The sequence below is a fragment of the Varanus komodoensis genome, unplaced genomic scaffold (genome assembly GCF_004798865.1).
Source record: "Varanus komodoensis strain SLA01 unplaced genomic scaffold, ASM479886v1 scaffold17, whole genome shotgun sequence".
NCBI classification, from domain to species: Eukaryota; Metazoa; Chordata; class Lepidosauria; order Squamata; family Varanidae; genus Varanus; species Varanus komodoensis.
Window position 1 is genome coordinate 8379377 of NW_025335505.1, and position 21386 is coordinate 8400762.

At 37.6% G+C, this 21386-nt stretch overlaps 1 protein-coding gene across 9 annotated transcripts in view; it reads left to right on the forward strand.

Moving 5' to 3' along the window:
• RELCH (RAB11 binding and LisH domain, coiled-coil and HEAT repeat containing) overlaps positions 1-21386 on the forward strand; it is a 76402-nt gene that overhangs the window by 17077 nt on the left and 37939 nt on the right. For all 9 annotated transcript variants that reach the window (XR_006414330.1, XR_006414331.1, XR_006414333.1 and 6 more), the window contains exons 3-11: positions 2681-2752; positions 2862-2917; positions 3122-3235; positions 3882-4082; positions 4172-4263; positions 6116-6415; positions 7927-8002; positions 8482-8577; positions 19000-19112. Coding sequence is in view for 5 of the 9 variants with exons in the window: in XM_044426297.1 (XP_044282232.1) it covers positions 2681-2752; positions 2862-2917; positions 3122-3235; positions 3882-4082; positions 4172-4263; positions 6116-6415; positions 7927-8002; positions 8482-8577; positions 19000-19112 (1120 nt within the window). In the remaining 4 variants the exon portion in view is untranslated. The remainder of the gene's footprint in view (positions 1-2680; positions 2753-2861; positions 2918-3121; positions 3236-3881; positions 4083-4171; positions 4264-6115; positions 6416-7926; positions 8003-8481; positions 8578-18999; positions 19113-21386) is intronic.

Sequence of the window (21386 nt, forward strand, 5' to 3'; positions counted from 1 at the left end):
CAGCATACTCCACAAGTCTTTTGGATCTTTTTGCATATAGCCTGAGGTTTATCATATTATTCTTTCCCTGGAGGAGAAAACCTATAATGGCAGCAGTCCAGTTTGGGAATAAAGTGATTTTGAAGGCATAGCAGATCAGCAGCAAACATTATTAACATAGTGCCTGCAGGCTGCTTTTGCGTCTGCTATCCGCTATCTGCTATCTGATAGTGAGAGATGAGAGATAGCTGCTTGGGACGCTGCTGCTCCCGGCTTGGGATTGGTGCATGTGCGGGGGGGGGGGGGGGGGGTTCTGCGCCTTTTTTTTTTTTTTTACAAAAAAAGTACTGCCTGTCCTTGTTTTGAAAGCTTAACATCTGCTACAGATAGGACTGCTTCATTCATCTCTTATCATAAAACAAGAGTTCTGAAGCACCTTTTAAAGATACAGGATTGAATCCAGGAAGACATAAGTGGAAATCTCCTGTCTTCCACTGCAGTTTCTTGTGCAAAAGAAGAACTCTTGGGAAGAGTTTGGGACAGGGAAAAAGGTGTGGGCTGCGCAAAGATGGGGTACTTGGTGGTGGGCAGGGTAAGTTTGCTATAGCAGATGGGATTTCCTGTAGTATAAATGTTTTTGAAGTAAATCAGATGTCATCATCTTTAAAAGTTCATGCAGAAATGAATTTATGAGTCTTTATAGTATGACAGAATTCTTCACTGATTTTGGGTTTGTTAGAGTTGCAGGAAGACCCACAAATGTAGTTAAACTACTATAATCCATGAAAAAATATATTGTCTTTAACATGGTTTTCTGCCTAATAAGATCTAAATATTGTGTGTGATAAAAACCTTGGTGCCATTTGTGGTTCAGGTCCAAACTAAATGAGTTGCAATTTAACTTGTTCCATTATTTCAGTGGGACCAAAGTGCAACTAACTTATTTTCTATCTAGTTGTGTGTATGTGTGTGCGCACGTGCGTTTGTTTTAATTATAGCATGAGAAAGTTTTGATAAATTGTTGCACTGAGTAACTGTTAAAATGTTAGAATGTCTAAAAGGAAACCATGCAGCAGAGTAAACTGTTTTCATAGGGAAATCAAATATAGTTGTAATGGCTGACCATTGTATTTCAAAGTTGTCATAATTAAGTAATGGAAATACTTTGCCGTCTGACATGTAATATGGGTTTTCTAGCTTTCTGTGCCCTCACTGCTATGTCTTGCTGTTGAACTTCAGTTTCTTTACTGGAATTCATTAGCTTACTGGAGTTTGTGTTCTTGCTATTTTTTAAAACATTTTTACCATCACGTTGCAGGGCATTTCTGATCTGCAATTGTTCTGTAACCATATATTTTAACTTGTCCATCATATTAAATTAATTTTAAATTGAATTCATACACAAGTTGAGTAGCTTTTTAAAATCCAAGGTTATTCAAGTAATGTTAATGTTCACTGCTTCTGCAGAATTAATTACTATATGATGTATATCCACATTTTTTAGCCTTTGTTGCACAGAAATATTTGCAGATCAGCATTGCTGACTAATACAGATTTTTTCACACTTTCTCATCAAATCCTCAGTTGTGCTTTTGTATTTCTGCAGTAGAATTCTGTGCATCAAACAAGTTACTTTATGGTAGATGTGATTACTTTTTACTACCCCTTCTGGTTTTGTGTGTAGTTTTTTTGTTTGTTTGTTTTGGGTTTTTTTTTAAAGCGGGGGGGAAATGCAAACTGTGAAACTCTTTTCCATATACTCTTATGATGAACATATTATAGAAATTCCTCAGTAAAATGTTATTTTCCATATACATCTTCCAAAAAAGGAAAGTATCCACATAACTAAGCCAGCTAATTTTTGAGCAATGGTTTAAAACTGAACTTTTGGGATATTTCAGTAAAAGGTTTTGCAGTAATCCCTGGAAAACACCTGCACAATTTTTCCCTGGTTACCAGTAATGCAAAAGCATAATTTAAAACTGTCTGTTAGTGAATTCTAACCCCTTTACTGCAGAGGCTCCACTTTGAGATATTTGATAAACTGAATCTTTAAATCAGAATATGGCAAAAAGGAATTCATGAATGTTAAGCAATCCCATTTTGCCTAACTAATTGAACTTTTTTGCGGGGGGGGGGTGTTGCATTGTCTGAGTTTGCAATGATGCCAGGGGAAAATATCAAACCACCTGATAAACTGCTCCCCATAAGCAACATGGCACATCATAGCATCTGCCAATAGAGGAACTTAAAGTCACCTCCATATAGTGGCAGTAACATGTAATTGCAGGAAATTCTATGCTAGGTATGAGATTTATTCTAACTCATTGTGGCCCCTCAAAGCAAGACACGTTGATATCTGTGGGTTTTTTTATTTCAAAATACTAATGTATGTTAATGCTTTGTAATGGAAGTCATTCAAAACTTCCGAAATTGTACAATGTTCTGCTTAAAACCTATAGCATTCCTTGTCAGACAGCTTAAGTTATTAAGATTAGTTTTTAGTTATGGAAAATGTTCACCAGTTTGCTTCAGTCTAACTCTGCTGCATGCGTTCATGAATGCCATAAAGATTGCATGCTTTGTCTTTAATGCAAATTGTATTTTATTTTCATACCCATCCTTGCTTTTTTATATTTCATTTTTGTTTCTCTATTCTTGGTTGGATGCCTGTGTATGTTTAATCCAAACCCTTGTCCAGTCCTGGAGTTTGAACTACGGAAAGCAAAAGAGACCATTCAGGCCCTCCGAGCCAACCTGACTCAGGCTGCAGGTGGTGTACATAAACCTTTTCCTTAGCTTTTGTATTTTGATATAATAGAAATCAGCAATGTGTTACAGAATAGAGAATAATATACATCTTTTTGTATTGGTGTTCACAGAAAATGAAGTTCCTTTGCAGGAACGGAGAAATTACAAATCAAGTCCTGAAATTCAGGTGGGTAATTGAAGAGGCTATATTTGTTGTTGTTGTTGTCCATAATGTTTGTAGTTACCTACTTACCCACTTTTAGCCATATAGCTTGCTGGACCCATGACTCACACTATGATGCCTAGACATGATGCCTAAATCATAATCTAACAGATAGTTTAACGAGATTAAGGTTTTTAACTTCTTCCATATGTCTGTTCTTCATCCTAGGAGCCAATTAAACCTCTTGAAAAAAGAGCTCTAAACTTCTTAGTCAATGAATTTTTATTAAAGAATGGTTACAAGCTTACTTCAATAACTTTTTCAGATGAAAATGATGATCAGGTAAGTTGAAATAATATTATTAAGTTATATTGTTAAATTGTTAAGTTTCTGTATTTTTACTTTCTATTATGCAGTCATCAGTTTTGCATGATCAAAGTAGCCCACCATGTGTTATTTACATCATGGTGGCTTGTGGCGTGTACCAAATAGGACTTGCATAAATAACACCTGGCCATAGCTTGTTATGTTGTGGAAACCACAGGGACTATGGGTTGTGCAAAGGTTAAACAGGAAGCTAGCCTCTGATAATGCCACTGGAAACTAGCTCAGATTAGCTCTTCTGGAATGGCACAGATCAAACTCTGGTGACCTGTCCTTTTCCAGAAGCACCAGTTTGGACTGGTTTTCAGACATCCTACCAACAGTAGCTTCTCATTGCCCTAGCATTCTTATCGGCTATTGAAAGACTAGCACTGGATATTGCTTATCATGGTTAAATGCATTGCAAATTAAATGGCTCACCAAAAGGGTTATTGAATTGTACAGAACTGATCAATCTCTAAGTAGGAAGTATAATCCCTTCAGAAGTTTAGAATCTGCTAGATTTTATAGACTATTTTACAATGCATCTGTACTGAGCCTGTAGTACCATACTTGCCTCATTGACAGGAAACATCCATACTGTTTTACTTTTTCACTTCTGAAGGATTTTGAGCTGTGGGACGACGTAGGACTGAACATTCCAAAGCCTCCAGACTTGTTACAGCTGTACCGTGACTTTGGGAACCACCAAGTAACTGCAAAAAATGTTGTGGATGTAGCAATTGGGACAGAAGATGATGAACTGGAGGCAACCACTCCCATCCTGGAGAACATTCCTGTATTTGGAACACCAGAATCAATAGAGGTAGCCAGATGTAATTTCACCTTTGCAGTTTAAAGCTTGCTTCCAAAATACAGTTTAGCAACTTTTCCCTTCATATTTCTTTCATTTAGCAATGTGTAATGGTGCAGAAATTGGAAGATCAAATTAATGCATTAAGCACTGAAAAGTGGTCTCTACTGGAACAAATAAGACGACTTGAAAGGTGTGTATTGCTGCACTGTAAACTGGGCATTTCTGAATATTGCTAAAGTTTTGTATCATGCAATTGTTGGCACTAATAAAAAGACATTGTTTGGTATTCAGTAGCCATGTCACATAAGCAGTAAAAGGTAAGACATTTGATGGAATATTTATGAAACTTACCTCTAGTGTCCCATTGAGTTTAGTGGAAAAATTAGGTGTACCTAACCTTCTCTTGATTTGTGTTCTACAATGCATTGAAATGAATAAAACATAAATAGGGTTAAGCTGCTTATGAATGCAAATCTTCTTGGCTTATCAATGTATTTAGATACCATTTTCAAGTTAACAGCTTTCAGTACCATTAGCCATGGTATCCTTCTAGGATAAGCAGTTTTCAGAGTTATTTTGGTGAATGTGTGCAGTAGAGATAATAAATTGATCCTCTAAAATACAGCCTGGAAACTAAAAATGGGTTCAAAATGCTGGGGCCAGGTTGTGTGGGATCAACAGGGCAAGTTGTAAAGGGAGAAAGGATGTTTTCCTAAATCCCAACAGTACAGGCAAGTACAAAAGGTTGCTTGGTGTGAACAACCCAGCAGAGGAGGGTGTCACCAGCCCTTATGTCCAACTCAGTCTGAGCCAGGGTACTCTCAGACCTTATAGGATTCACCTAAGGTATACAAAATAGGAACTAAACTAAGAACCTCTATTTTTAACCCTTATGCCTGAAAACAGTAGCATTGACCAAAAGAAGAACCCTAGATTTTGTACTGAAGCAATTTAAAGTGAAGCACACAGAGCATGATCTGTAGCCTAAATGGAGTTACTCCGAGCTCAAAGCAAAGATGAGATGACAAGAAAGGCAGAGACTATGAACAGCTGGTTGTATGATCAAGCCCCAGGCAACTCTAAGATGATCTCATTCATCCAAGCTCAGTCTGGCTAGAATACTCAGGCCTATAAAGAGAAATGGGGAGACAAGTGAGCTTGCATGTGGGAATGCAGCTGAGATCACTCTGTCCAATTAATGGAGCTTTGTTCTGATCGTAAGGCTAGGGACATCGTAAAGGTGAGATACACATGTGTTTTAACTGCTATGTGCAGCCCCAACCTTTGCAGGTGGGACTGTACAAACTTCTGGAGCACAAAAGAGAAAATGGAGTTCTTGACACAAGTTGCATTATGCCACTCCTGTTGCAACCTCATTGCTTCTCAGTTTGTTTCCCAGCACAATTCACGGTGCTGTTTCACTATTTAAGCCTTTATTGGCCTGGGACCTTCCCCCATACATAAATGTATTCAAGAACTAAGGGTTTTCAAGAACTATGGTTTTTGAGGCTCTTCTTGTCCTTGGACTGACAGAAGTGCAATTGGTGAGTAGAATAGAAGGGGCACCTACATTATGGAAAACCTGCCAAGGCAGTTAATGGGCGGTATAGAAGTCAAATAAATAAATAAGGGAAGTTTATCTTGGTACTTTTAAACAGACAGTGGGCGATTTTAGCTGAACCCTGTGATACATTTTATAGTTTACTGTCTGCTGATAGTTTTTCCTGCTGCTTCGTGTACTTTGCATTTTAGTGGGTTTCTTTTTGTGTTGTGTGTTCTGTTTTTTGTGTTGATGATAGGTTTCTCTTTTTAACCTGCCTTGAATGTGATTACCATACAAAGGCTCTGATAGATGGATAAACAACTATACATTGCCATTCCCTCAGAGTTGCTACCATAGGGTCCTAAGCTTGTAAAACAGACTGCATACATGCCCTGGGACACATTTTGAAGACTGAAATTCAGTCATACGTTACTGAAAAGGTTTTATTAGTAATGCCTTGCTTGCTGTAAAACATCTTCTTTTTCCTCCCTTCTTTCAGTGAGATAGACTATTTAAGAAATGAAAATGCTCCTATTCCAGTGATTTGCGACGCAGTCCAGTCATCTTTAACACAAGTGCCACTCACTGTCCCAGATGATAATGGGAGATACTTAGATATGAAGAGTTCAGCTAATGATGGCACACATGCTGAAACTGAAGACAAAAGGATTTTTACGGAACCTCCGTCAAGGACTTCTAAAGAGGATACTGTAATTTCTATCTCTTGTAAAGAAAGAGAGACGCTTTCACCTTGTTCCCCATCAAATAAAGCAGCCATACACTTTGACAAACCTAATAGGTTAGTGATTAGTGGAATAAGAACATCAGTTTTTTATGTTAAAGAGATTTTAATCTTTTACCTACTATGTAGAGTGCATTTATCAAGTGTGCATTGATATGAACTTGTAACATATCGCATAAAAAGCTTGTATAGACTTTTTCATTTTAAGCTGAGAAAAGATGGATTCCTCATCCCCAGCACTTAGCAATATGTTAACTGCCAAACCCAGTTCACAGTGCTGCCTGAACAATATTGTTCCATGTTATATGTGACTTGTGATCTGATGGTTCTGCATTGTGTGGGTCAGCTTTGTTGCACTGAAGCACTGATTGAGTCTGTTGTTCAGAATGCCAAGCAAAAGTAGATTGCTTCTCCTGTGGGAATACCCCTGACAGACATGGCACTAATGGTCTAGATTGGCCTTCCCAACCAGATGAGATAGAGATGTCCAAGCTATAGTTTATCATTCTTGATGGTTGGTACTGCTGACTGGTCTGGGACTGATGAAAGCTGTAGTTCTAGAGACCACCTCATTGGAAAAGTTGCTCTTGCAGCTTTAGTGCTTATGATTTAGTGTATATTCTGACCACCCTGAGATAGTTTTACAGTGAGGGCAGAGATGTAACATTAGAAACATGATGAAAATAAATGCTGCTACCAGCAGCTTCCTTTTATCACCCATAATATGTTATAACTAACTAAATTTGTTAAAATGTGTCACATGACAAGATTAGATTTCTCTTGAGAGAGCAGTGCTTCAAAGCAGAATTAATAAGTCAGGAATGTCTAAGAATGCATCTTAATGCAACTAAGAATGTGACTGTGCCAAGACAGGGTAGTGGAACAATGTTCTATTTGTGTACCAGATCTTCAGAGGACATTCTTCTGATAGCAGCCTCCCCTGGGGCAAAGAGATTTCAAGAGTCTCTGAAGCAACATAAGGTGTTCAGGCAGAAGAAAGTGAGGAGGAAAAGTCAAAGTGGGCATAAAAGTTACCCACAAGCACTTCAGATCTGAGATCAGATACACAAGTGTCAAATCACAGACATGGATTGCAATCCTTACAGCAGCCACATAAACTGACAGCTTTGTGTACTGTGTTAAAAGTGCTTCCCACAATTTGGCCCCATATAAGCACCCACACACCATACATACAGTTTAAGGTAAAAAGAAAAGTTTATGTTAAGGGTTAGTAGATAAAGAATTCCTGTGCGTTTATATTTTTTTCTCCTCTCTAAGCTTTGTCTGGTGGGAGAAATAATTCCAAAAACAATCGTAAAGAGACAAAGCTGATGTAATTTTATCAGTTGGCACACTTTCCTGTTTCTTGAGGAAGTTCCTCAGTGTAGTAGAATAACACTTTGTACACTGTTATGCAAGCTTTTTGTCTAATCTGCAAAGCGGTTCAGTGTTCTAGCAGTGTGTATATTCTGTTCTTTTAGCTGTCAGTTGTGAAGCAAATCGGTCTCTACTAATACTACCTTTCCGATTGTGTTCTGTTGTGTTCCCTCCCCACCCTCCTCCTCCAGGAAGCTATCGCCTGCATTCCATCAAGCATTGCTGTCTTTCTGTCAAATGTCAGCAGAGAGCCGTTTGGGATCAGAGGTATATGCTATTTTAGTAAAATATTAAATCCTAATGAGTCGTAAGAGTCAGACTGAGGAGAGCATTTCAGTCTCTGACTTGTAATCTTCAAGTGTACTTCTGGCTAGTTCCGTATGGCACTATGGCTGAATAGCCTGAGAAGGCCTGTGGGGGGTGTCAGTTCATTTGGCAGCCCCACCCAGCTGCCTCAGGAGCATGCAGGACAAGATGCCATTGTTGCAATGGCATCTTCTGGCAACTGATCTGTTACTCACATGGACACGGCAGTTTGCACTGTGGTGCTGCCCTCGCTGTATCTGCTCCCAGAGCCCGTTCTATATGGATACTGCACAGATAATTGTCTTCTGTTTCACTTTGTTTACAAATAGCATCCTTCCAAGGGTCATGGCACATTTTTTGAGTTCTGGGAGAGACTCTTCCTTGGGCATTATCTAATGCCATTGCTACATATAATTTTTTAATAAAAATTACACTTCTAGGTATCTCGGATTGCTGATAGTGAAAAGAGTGTCATGCTAATGCTCGGACGTTGTTTGCCGCATATCGTTCCTAACGTCCTGCTTGCAAAGAGAGAGGTGAGAAATCCAGAAAAAAACCAAATTCAGTTTCATACAACATTTCTATTCATTCAGAGATTTGTAAAGTTTGTTATGTGGATGTCTATTACCTGCAATCATCTTCTTACTTTTGTGCATGCATCTCTGCTCCTAGAGAATGGTTGTGCACCTCTGTCAGGTGAGTTTAGCAAAACAGCATGGTATCTTGCTATTTATCCTTTTGCTTAAGATCCTTGATGGCACTCTGCAGGGCTGTTATTGTGAGTCCATCTGTTTTGCCCTTAAGTTTGCTTACTTGTGTTAGCTAAACCTACTCTAGTGCTTCTGTGTGTCATAGTAGAGTTTCAATATTAACTTGGGATGAACTTGCCTGTTAATTTTTCTGTGACAGTAACATGTATGGAACATATTTAACTTACCCTGCCTACTAAAAGAAGTTCTCAAGGCAGTTTATAATATACTAAAAAGGCAGTGAAACATATAGTCAAGGATGTCTGTCTGTTACTGGGCACGGCTGCCATACCCCTGTTGCCAGTATAACTTGCAGCTGTTGGCTTCAGACAGCAGACGTAAGAGGCACAGAGAGGAAGAGAGAAGATCACAAGCTGCTCCCCCCCCACCACCACCACCCTCAAATGTTCCAACTGCTGCTGAATCTCTGGATCACAACTGGCTGCCAAAGGTGCCTGTTAAGAGTTCCTTGTGGATGTCAGTGATGTATGCACTTTTAATGTGTTCAAATAAAACAATTGTAACAAGTAAAATATAAGTAAAGCTATGATTATTATGCATATACAAGCTTTTCAAGAGCAATGTCCCTAGAACTCAATAGCTGAATATGAGCTGGTAGTGTGTGTGTGTTTGTTATGGTTTATAATTGCTTTTCCAGCCAGCTTGGCTTTTTAATCTAGAAAACTAGTAATGCACTTGGCACTTAAGCCCTTTGAGGTGTTATGAAAAGGTAACTAAGTCAAGAAATGCGTACTGATCCTTCTGTTAGAATAATATGATATCATATTTGTCTACATTTTTCAGTAGATATGCTGAAATTTTTTTCTATGGCTTATTTTTAATTGTATAAACTGCATACCTAATCGTATAGTGATACTTCTGTTAAGCTGTGATAGAAAAAAACTTTACGAGCTGTTTTCCAGGATCAGTTACCAATTTCTGGCTGTTGCCATTCAGCTTGGCAGGATGCTGATACAGCTTCTCTTTGCAGTTCCTAGTTATACTTGGACATTGTGCAATATGTCTGCAGCCCCACTTCCTGCTTATTTTACCCTTGCAAAATCTATGAAAACAGCTTCTAAAATTCATTCCAGTTAGTAAATGTGTATCAAGCTTATGATGTCTATATTAGAACCCTGTGCTTGCATGTAAAATTTCCATAATCTATTAAGCAAAACCCTTAAAGAGAGTTCATCACAAACCAATGTAATTATTTTTTTGGCAGTATGCTGAATTTAGAAGAAAAGAAATAATAGTTGGATTTTGGTGATGCATAAGCAAGAGACCTATACTTCTGTTGCAGTTGTCTCCACTTAGAATAATCTCCATCAATAATATTCCTAGTGGTTTTATATAACTCCCAAAGCTAATTGGAGTTAAGACATGAATGGGTTCACATTCAAATCTACATTTTCTTTCTGATTGGGTTCTCATGGAGGAGGAATGAAAGCACCAAGGCTTCTTTTGCAACCTCATGTCTGTTGGTTCTGCACTGTCTCATATCTGTAATTACCCACACTGGAACAATTGTTGTGTCATCTGAACTTGGCAGCTGGAGTGGCTTCCAAACCATCCCGAAACTCTAGAACAAGTAATGGCTTACAGAATGGTTTGGAAACAATCCCTTCCTCCCACTTCATTGGCTTTAGACAACAAGGCAACCTATGCCCTGTGTGAATAATTATGGAAATAAGACATAACATAACTCACGTGCATGGGTTAGGGAAAACAAGCTGTCATTCCTGCTTTTCTTTTTTTGATTGTGCAAGCCCAGCCTCTGTAAAGGATTGGCTATTTAGATGAGTGTAATTTTCTCAGTGTACCTACATTCTTGAAAGAAGCAGTATTAAGTTGATTGAACAAAGGATGCAATTATAAAACAGATGAGTTTATATTATATTCTTATTTCATTACAGTATAAATAGGGATGCAGCATTTAAGGAGGGGTGGAGTTGCTCACAACTTCTACAGAATAGAAGTTATACAGTGGTATTATTTTGGATGTTGTTGATTTAATGAGAAACAAAATAATATAATTGTTAATTGCTAGCATAGATAATCATATGCACGAGTATCAGCTATATTACAGTATTCTTCATCTTGGGGACCAAGATTTAAATCAACATGAAAATAGTTCTAGGAATCAAAGGGGACTTAGGCTTCTGTCCCCTCTCTCCCTTCCTTACTATACCCTCACCACCACCACCACCACACATACCCAGTATACTTTTCCCATTTTGCTTAGCAAACTGTTTTAATCTGAGAAGAGTTTCAGAACCTGCTTTGAATATGTCATGTCTGTACATGAGTTATGAAAATGTCAGAAATGCCAGAGATTTTTCAAGCTCTCCTAGGCAGCAATTCATATCCCAGGTAGTTTCTTGAAGTAATATAATCATTGAGGTCCAGAAATCTTATTTGATAAGAAACATGGTCTAGCAAGCAAACAAACAAATACAAATAAACACTTCTGGAAAGGCACTTTTACTATAAATATTTTTATTCCACCTTTACCGTAATTAAAGGCAGCTACACCTTACAAATCCTGTGCATTTAAAAGCAATATTTTATGTTGAGCTCATATATAAATACAGATGCAGTAGCATAGGTAATTTGCATGTTCATTTGCTTTAATGCATTTTAGTGTTACAGAACAATATTTTTAGTTCTTCAAAGTACAGGGCTTATACCATTGTGTACCTCAGCCTTTCCTAACCTAGCCTTCAGAGGCATTTGGACTGCAATTCCCAGAATTCCCATCAAGTAGGGCCATTCTGGGAATTCTGAGTGTTGCAGTCCAAACGTTTCTGGAAGGCACAAGGTTGGGGAAGGTTGGTCTACATGATTCTTTATAAGTGCATTTATTTAAAGAAGAAATAATCTCCCCCCCCCCCCCCCCGAGAAGCATCTACTGACATCCTCCATAGATCAGGGGTAGGGAAGTTTTTTGTTAAGGGCACCATTTCTCTACCGATAATTTCAAGCTGTATGCTAGCAGTGAGAAAGACCAACAGTGAACCAAAACAATCCATTTTCTTTCTTTCTCATTCTCCCTGCCCAACTGCTTTTGCAGGAGATTGGCAAAACTGCTCTTTCCAGAGTTCTGAACTGATCTTTTCTAGAGGACTGGTCCCTCTTTCTTCCATAAACCTTTTCTTTCTCTGAAAGGAGTTAGGCTGAGGCTGAAGGCCTCTTGAAATTATTTCAAGGTTGTCCATCCCTGCCATATAATGTAGTTTGTTTTTATCCCAAATCTGTAACCTGGCAGCTAATGAATCCTAAGTGATCTATTTCTTTTTCATTGTTTTCTTTGAATAGTAAGCAGCTCCACTTACTTTTAAACTCAATTTGAAAAGAACATGGGGAAGGGTCTCTTATTCAAGAAACACAGAATTAAAGTCCCATTGAATATGAATAAGCAATTACACAGTTCTTTGGATCTTGACCAGAGTATGGGATTGCACCTATGTGTAAAGAGTTATTTAACAAGTTCATCATACTGGCACTTCACCAAAATGGATAGTCAAGTTAGGTGAAATCTTTTTAATGCTTTTTAAAAATTCTTAAAAATAAAGGAGCAGAAAAAACAAAAGGGAAAAAAAGATACCAAAAGACCTTACACAAAAAATAGATATAGTACTGTGAGAAGTTACACAAAAAGTCAATAAATAGTGTTGCTTCTATCAATTTTATAACTACAGTTTTGACTTAATAATACTCAGTTATTGCACAAGAAAAAAGCTTTAACATGAGTTTCAAGGAAATAGTAATTCGCTTTATAACATATTCACAAAAGTTAGGTGAAATCTTGAATTTTGTTGTGGCAAAAATCCAGCTGGTATGCTTGCGTGTATTTGTGTGTACTGGACATGAACGGCATTGAGTAAATAAAATTAACACCATTTGCTGCTTGTAATGCTTGCTTTTTAAAGGCGAATTGCTGTGGAATACTCTTTCTTTTGGCATGGAATTTAGTGTTTTGTAGCCGAAGTACATAGGGAAACTGAGGTGAATGATTGGAGCACTGGTGGCAGACGTCACTACTTTCTAAGCGAGGAACTTGGTGTAAAGTCTTTCTTTAAGTTTATTCTTTTGGTGAACATGGTATTCCTTCCTAGTACAAGAACAGCTACTTTATTAATAAAAATGGAAGCCTCTTTCCTTGACAGTTGGTTGAAATCCATAGTTTTCTTGTTGTAAGATTTCTTTCATCCTTGTCCTTCTGGAAGTAAATGAAGTTAGACCTTTGTTCATGTTTTTATGGAAGGGCTATTGAAATAATAGCACAATATAGATTAACATCAGTCATTCTGGCTTTGTGATGAAACTGCCAGCCAAACATTTAGAGCTAACATCAAAAAGGGTTTGATCTGTATTCCTTGAAGACTTGTTACTCTTACACTTCCAAGCTTAAGCATGTTCACTCCCAAGTAAATCGATGGGGACTTTTTCAGGTAAGCGTGCCTAGGAGTGGAGTACACTTAGGTCAGCTTTATTCTGGCTCTTTTTTAGAAAAAGGTTTGTAGTTTTCTTATAAAGTCTTTGAACAATCTTCATGTAGTGCAGGTTGTCCATATATAGCATTTGAGCTCTTTCTCCATATCTTCCTCAATCAAGGAATACTCTTTTCCTCCTACTTTTGTTCTCCCTCTTCTTTCCATTAACTATACATGGGACATGCATTGGGACACATCTGTTCAAGAAGGTTTCTCATTGTTTCTCCACTCCTGTTGATAGAAGGAAGTTTAGAAGCACTGATGCAGCGATGCAGAGAATGCTCCAATCCCATAGTATGCATGAAAGAATATGACCAATGGATGTGGACACACAGCTAATTCCATCTGATACATTATCCAGCTTTCTGCAAGGTAAAAGTGTTAGCCTTGTATGTGCCCCATCTCAACTAATCTGGATTACATGAAACAACCTTGCAAAAACTAGTAAGCTGATACCCAGGTATATGGTACTAATCTTATCCTATAATAATTTAGTTGAGGAGAAAAAAAATCAATTTTTTTTATCCTAGTCAGCATTAAAACTGTATCCATAGTTCCACACACCCAGGTAGGCTTTGGACATGTTCTGAACTGCTACTAAGTTCAACAACAAGAGGAGTTTCCAAGGTAGTTTGTGCAGTGGAAATTTGCTGTTCAAGAACACAAAAATCCCACTAGATACTTCTAGAAACTAATTATTTGGATTTCACAATTAATACATAAACACATGGCTTCTGTTGTGCTCAATATTCTGTTGACATACCTACCTTTAAACATCGAAGTAGAGATTTCCTTTGTTTTATTCATCAGTATTTTTGACCCTGTATTTTTAAAACTGGCTATAGAATAAAAACATATCACCCTCCATTCATAGATTTTAGGTTAACAAATAATAAATACACTTCTAGAAATACCTTGGTTGTTCCCTAAATTACAAGATGTAGCAATGGCCATGAACTTGGGCTGCTTTAAAGGTAGATTAGTCACTTTCATAGAGGATGCATCTGTCAGTGGTTACTAGTCATGTTGACTCAATTTTCTCTCATCGGGGCAGTATGTCAGTTGCTGGAGACACAACAAAAAGAGTACAGTTGTACTCATGTCTTCGATTCTGTCATCTGGTTGGCTGCTATGTAAATTTAATGCTGGACTAGATAAGCCTTTGGTCTGATCAAATATGACCTTTTTTTGTTCCTTGTTTCCTAAGCAGCATACCAGAATTTGAATGCTATATTAAAACTAGCTATATAATGACAATAAGAGTGCAGACCTATGGTTTTAATACAATGGAAGGCTCCAGTCTTTAATACCTCTATCTATCCTAAGCCCAGCCAGAGAAGATTAGAGGAATAATGGAGGCCTCATGTTCCTCTTTTTGCTGTTTCAAGCTAGAAGGGTCTCTCAGTCCATCTAACTTACCTTTCTGGAGGTTAGGATGAGGCCTAAGAATCTCGTGGATCAACAGCTTCTTCCCTTTCCTTTCCTTGCCTCTTTTTTCCACTTTCTCTTTTCTGAGATTGCAACAATGACTTCAGACAATAAGGTGATATAGAGATTCCTGCAGCTGCTTGGAGAGTAGGCTGGGGGTAAATCTAAGCAGAGATTTCCCACCATACCTCTGCAAGGCTGTATGGCTAGGAGTGCAGAAATTTACCTTACCCTGCACCATCTGAAGGATCATAGAATGATTCTGTTAACCAGTGATTGAGATCCAAAAAACTGCTCCATGGGTTGGTATGCATAGTAAAATTTATCAACAGGCCTTTTAATGTTTGATATGCATCAAGATGACTTTAAAGTCTTGAGACCAGTAAGAAAGTTGATCTCTTGAGTATTGCTTACTATTGTATGAATTTACATTCCATAAGTATATTAATATATTTTAGTTTCCCATCTTACATCTTAAGCAAGAAGTCTTAAGCAAGTAACACTATGTTATACCAAGTTTTGGATAACCCATTGCTAACATTAGAAAGTATGTTGGTGTTCCATTGTTTTGTGACATGAAGATTTTTACTTTCAGTTTCTGAAAATTGTTAAGTTTACAGAAATGTTATATTGGTTTTATCCCTGTGTTTTTAATCCAAATTGCAATTTGGCTCACTGGCATTTTTGTTCCAATTACTTCAAGTGTTATTCATTTCCTCAACCCAACACAGTTATTTTCAGACATGGGCACCATATACATCTTTAAAAACAGCTTTAGATTGGCTTCTTTACTCAGTACAAATAATATCTCATAAATATGAGCTTTGAAGTAAAATATTACTGGATATAGCTTAGAATAAAACAGTAGACTATCATTTTCATCCTGGGTTCTTCCCACAAATAATTTAGAGAGCTTGGAATTCACTAGTGCTTAAATGCATGCACTACAGAACATTCTGTATAGAATTACATTCTATATAGAATTCTGTACATTCTGTACAGAACTCTCAAATATTTATGACAATCCTATGTTTACTCAGAAGTAAGACCCAGTGTGTTCAGTGAAGTGTACTGCCTGGTAAGTATGTTTGCAGTTGTGATCTTAGTAGCTTCTTTGGTCACAAAATAAAGTTTTTCAAAAGTATTGTGTTGCACAGTCATCTTTCCTATATGTTCAAATCATTTGTCACTATTTGCTTTATTTCTAATTTAGATTAAGTTAATTCATCCTCAATGACCATCTTGCTATTCCTTCAGTAGAAGTGTACAATAGAGTAGTATTCTCCCACTTGATAACGTTGTGGATTGCACCCAGTCATAGTCCTATGTTGAATAGACCCATTAAAATGAGCAAGACATAGCTTTATGTTCCATTCATTTCAGTGGGTCTACTCTATGCAAGATTAGCATTGGATATGACCTTGTGTTGATTAGTTATATATACCAGATTTCATAAATAATTCTCCCATCCATAGCAAATTAAGATTTATTTTGGAGAATTATGCTAAGAGGAGGTAAAACAAAGGCTGGAAATTCTATACCAACTTAAGTAATAGTATGCCCCAAAGACCTCAAAGAAATTACTAGTGAATAGACCTGTACAGGACAATGCTGTAAAATATACCATAGTAGGTAGCACAGGTTAATATGCTGATAGTGTGTCCTATTTCTCTACAAGGGTAGATGTTTACAATCCCAGTGTCAAATAGCAATTCATTGGAATTCATGAAATGTCAGTCAACATCATAATATCTTCTAATATCAATATCTTATGTCTCTTAAACCTTATATCTTCATACAGCTATTCTATCAACTTTCTTGCATCAAGGTGGAATGCACTTAGCATAGGTCTTGCTTCTCACAGTTCATTCATAATTGAAATCTAAAGTATCACTCATCTTTCTCATTGTATTATGGAACTAATAAAACTTCCCAGCTCATCCAAAGTTTATTTTAAGTACAAACGTATGTAAATATCCTCTTTCTTTTATTCTTCTCCTTAAATTAGCTTTCATATGTTTTTTCTCCCTCCTCATGTATATTCTTATAATTACTTTGTAGAATAATTACCTGGTTTCCCGGCTGATCTTAAGAGGAGCAGAGAGATTGCCTGGGACATTTTTGGTTGGATTTTTAAAAAGCTTTTAGTCTCATTTCCCAATGAGTTCTTCGTTCTTTGCTCTCCTTGTTCACAGTTTTTCCATTTTGGTTTTGTCCTTTTGAAACCTGCAGAATCCCAGGAAAGACATGAATTTCTGTGATGGGGGCTGCATAAAAATGCTATAAATAAATAATGAATAAGGGTTTTCATTGCTTTGAATTCTTCCTTAAAGCTCAATTCAATGACAACCCACTTGTGCATTATCTGGCTTAAAAGGATTGAGGTAGGGCATCATTTCAGCAGTTACTGACCCCTTCCAGAAGATTCCATTGAGCTTGGAATATGTAACTAATTTGGGGAAGGCTGGAACTCTGAGGCCAAAAATAATCACAGAATTTCCTATTTCCTGCTGTAATGAACACAGTTGTGGTCACCATAGATAGGAGAACTTAAAATAAGAGGCGTCATGGCATTAAAATGGCAACTAGCGTAAGCCCAGACTCAAGAGTATAGTGCTTCATTTCAGTAACAAAGGCTCTCACAGCCTCCCAAGTTCCAAATGGTGTCTTTGCAGACTACATTCAGATCTGTATTTTCATACCGTTGGTGAGGAGAAACCCCCATATTTGTGGCATACTCTAAAGCATAATTTTGGATGACTAGATATAAAGCATGGATATAAAGCACCAGCTTTTAATGTTTAACTGTATATACACACTTTTTTGGACTCCACTATCAACTGTGACTTCTTTAAATTTGGTGGTTCGCTCTGAAATCTTGAAGGAACGCAACATAATCATAAAGCATCTTACTGTTCCTAGAACTATGCAATGAAACTATGCAGATTTCTGAAAAGGTACTAGACAAGCTCTAAAGCAAAGGAATTTGAATTTCTATCTCCTACTGTCTATTATTTCTCAGTGTAACAATAGTTTGCCCTGTTCTGACAGGAAGAATAAAGCATTGTTATAAAATGTTCTGCATTCACCTTCCTGGCTATAAATCTGCTTTTTGTATTCTAATTCAGTATAATTTTTCATGCTTTGTTGCATTCTCAAAAAACTGCTGAGAAAATAATAGAATTTATAATTGGTTGGTTTTAGTTAAAATAATCTTTCATTTTAAAGCTACCAGGTACCTTACTTAAAAATAATCTTCTTAATAGTGTGTATGGTTTCTTATACTCTTAAGGTCAAGGAAAGGGGCTTGAATCATACTATTTAAAAATTTTCTGGGAATCTGTACCATCTGATTTCATAATTATAGCAGAAAAGAAATGTTACTGTTTACTTATTTTATTTCTTTTTTTAAAGCTTTTTGCTTTTAGTTTATTTCTGGACTAGCCCACAGTTCTGTAAGCATACTGCTGATATTTAAGCCAGTGTAGCTTTCCCAAGCAATGAATGTCAGATAGTTAGGATTTAGTGCAACAAGTCAGGATTTTGTGAAATACATCTCTGAATTGTACCCATTTACTTAATCCCATTGCTTTTCAATGTACAATGATTACCGTGCAAGGTACTAATCAGCTAAAACATCAGAACTTACAAGTATTTGTAAATCAGACTGGACCTCTGATTAGACTGCAATAGGGAAAATCTCAGTGACAATTACCAATGAACAGTTCAAAGCATTTGCCACATGCCATCTCCTTGACAGTCCCTTTAATAAAGAGTACAAATAAATGAATGCTCTGTAGGGATTCTACACAAGTTGGAACTTCCCCATTCAGTTCAAGGGTGCAAAGTGGGTAATAGTCGAGCAACCATGGCTCATGTGATACACTTGTGGCTGCGCTGGAATGATTGGATTGCAATTACGGTCTAGCAGTCAACATAACACAAATTTCTTATAAAATCTTGTTCATTTAGCCTTGTATTTGTATCAAATTCAAAGCTATTTCTTTTCTTCGCTTTCAGTAAGGAAACTTTTGATGAAAATGAAAATTTTCTAGCATGGTTTTATAGCTGCTGCTGGAACTTATAATTAGGAAGGTTGTCATTATGGTTTTGTGAGTTCACAAGCAATCAATACACAAACTAATTGTGTTCATATTTTGTGACTGAATACTTTTCACCATTTTACTTCCCTTGAAATGTTAACATGTTGCCTAAAGTTTTGTTTCATTTTTTAAAACATCATTTGATAGCTTTTCACCTTTCCCTCCTACTTGCAATCTTTTAGGAATTGATACCTCTCATACTATGTACAGCTTGCCTCCATCCTGAACCCAAAGAAAGAGATCAACTTTTACATATACTGTTCAACTTGATCAAAAGGCCAGATGATGAGCAAAGGTATGTACTTTTTATTTGTGGCTGAAGTTCTCCCTTTTTCTCTTTGTCTGAGGGACCTTTATCTGCTTTCTTTTTCCAAGTTTCTAGCTGAGTAGGAACAGCATAGCTCTGTATATAGTCAGTGACAATTCATGTAGAGCCAGTGTGGTGTCGTGGTTAGGAGCATGGGACTGGGACTCAGGCAACCTGGGTTCTAGTCCCTGCTCAGCCATGGAGCCAACTGGGTGACTTTGGGCCAGTCACAGACTCTCAGCCCAACCTACCTCACAGGGTTGTTGTGGGGATAAGATGGAGGAGGAGAATGATGTAAGCTGCCTTGAGCCCTTTATAGGAAAAAGGCAGGATATACATCCAAAAATAAAATAAAATAAAGTCCTTATCTATTCTCTCGTAAGATGTATAAGCATATTCATAAATTCCAATTAATATTCTTCATAGTCTTATGAATAGGAATTGTTCACATTCAGCCTTAAAAGTGGAACCCTACAATTTTTTAGGTGAGATGGAAAGGGTATCTGTGTTTCCCTTTGACAAAGAGCTTTCTACCAACTAGGCAAGAAAAAGATATATTTACATTTTCCCATAGCTCCATAAGTTGAAAATAGTCTATCCTCTCCTTGAGACCTTTGGCACTCAGTTATTTAAGTCTCATCAAGACTGAATAATAGGACCATAGACACTCAGTCATGTGAACTCTTGCTTGCTGTCTGGAATGCTACAGCCAAGAAATATGTTTAGTATGAGAATCAGGCCAAGACATTTTGCTTACTAAAGTGAAAGAGCACAGGGTTTCCATACCCATTTCCTGTCAAGTACTACAGACTGGCCAATTTATTCATATACCTGACACAGAAAGTATCACAAGCGTCTCTCACTGAAAGTAAAAGTACTATAATGTAAGTAGCAACTTGCTGCATTTTCATGATACCCTCAAGTCAGTTGCTACACTCTGCTCAGGGAAGCTGGCCTTCATTTTTCTCCACAGTATCTTCATGAAGCTGAATTCTAATTTTGCTTCTTATCTTAGAGGCTTCTCATTATGCTGTAGAAACTTCATGCTAAGGAACTTTAAAGCTTTGGGCCCATAATTCTTCATTCTCCCTGAAACATAATAGATATCCTCCAGTATTTTCAATCTACTCTCTAAAGTATTCCTAGTATCATCAAATTTTCTGCAGATCTTGTGTTCAGAATTGGAACTGTGATTTTTTATGAAAATAACCTTAGTTGTCTTTTGTTACTACTATAACACTGTGTTATAGCCTTTAGCTTTTTCCCTCCATTGTTTTAATATTTATGGTTTACATGTAAAAATGCAGGTGATCCACAATATAACTTTTCAGTATAATATCATGACCTGACCCTGACCATGAGTAACTTGGGAATAAACTTTTTGTAAAATAAAGCCATTCCCTGTTAGGAAAAAATTTATACTTGCTGTATCTGATATTTCTCCAGACTCTGATGAATTGCACATCATGCTCTTTTCTTCTTGCGATGCCACAAACACAGGGAGCATTTTCTCTTCTAGAGCTGCACAGTCCTATGAGATATTGATCATTCTGCAGAACTACTTCTGCAAAAACGTTTCCATCTGGGGCAATAATTGCATTACAGATTCTGCTGAATGTAAATGCAAAGCAAATCAATTCCCAGCCCCACTCCAAAATGGCTTGCATACTTCCTTTCTCTGGGACCTGAAATAGCACACTGCTGAGCTGAGGCTGTGGTGTAGTGAATTCTCCCCTCCCGCTCCCCCAAGGCAAACTGAGCAAGAAAATGTGTGAAGCGCTCCCTTTTGCTCCTTCCACCTCCTACAAATGGGAGAGATGCTGGAATCCTAGGATAGTAGCTCGCTTCTTTTTCTCTTGAATTGACACACTCCACTCCATGAGAAGTGAAAAGCCTGCTGGTAGCCCAGCTTGGAATTCCAGCTATGGACTGGGTCCTAGATGGCTGGCTTTCTTTCATTTTGAAAATGTCATCATGTTTCAGTCCAGAAGAGAAACCCAGCAACTCTACTGCCACCCCATAGACTATGGCAGGAACTCCTAACTTCTTTCCTTGGGTGAGTAGCTCCATGACAGCAGTTCTTGGCAGACCAATAGAAAGGGGGTAGGTAGGGCCTGTGAGCAGCCAGAGGCAGTGGCAGGCTGACCTCGCAGGTGGCTGGCAGCAGCCACAGCAAGCGGGCCTGCAGCAGGAATGTATGTCAGCTGGCGTTGTGGCAGGGGCAGGTTAGCATTTCAGAAAAAACTAGGCCTGTGTCTAGGT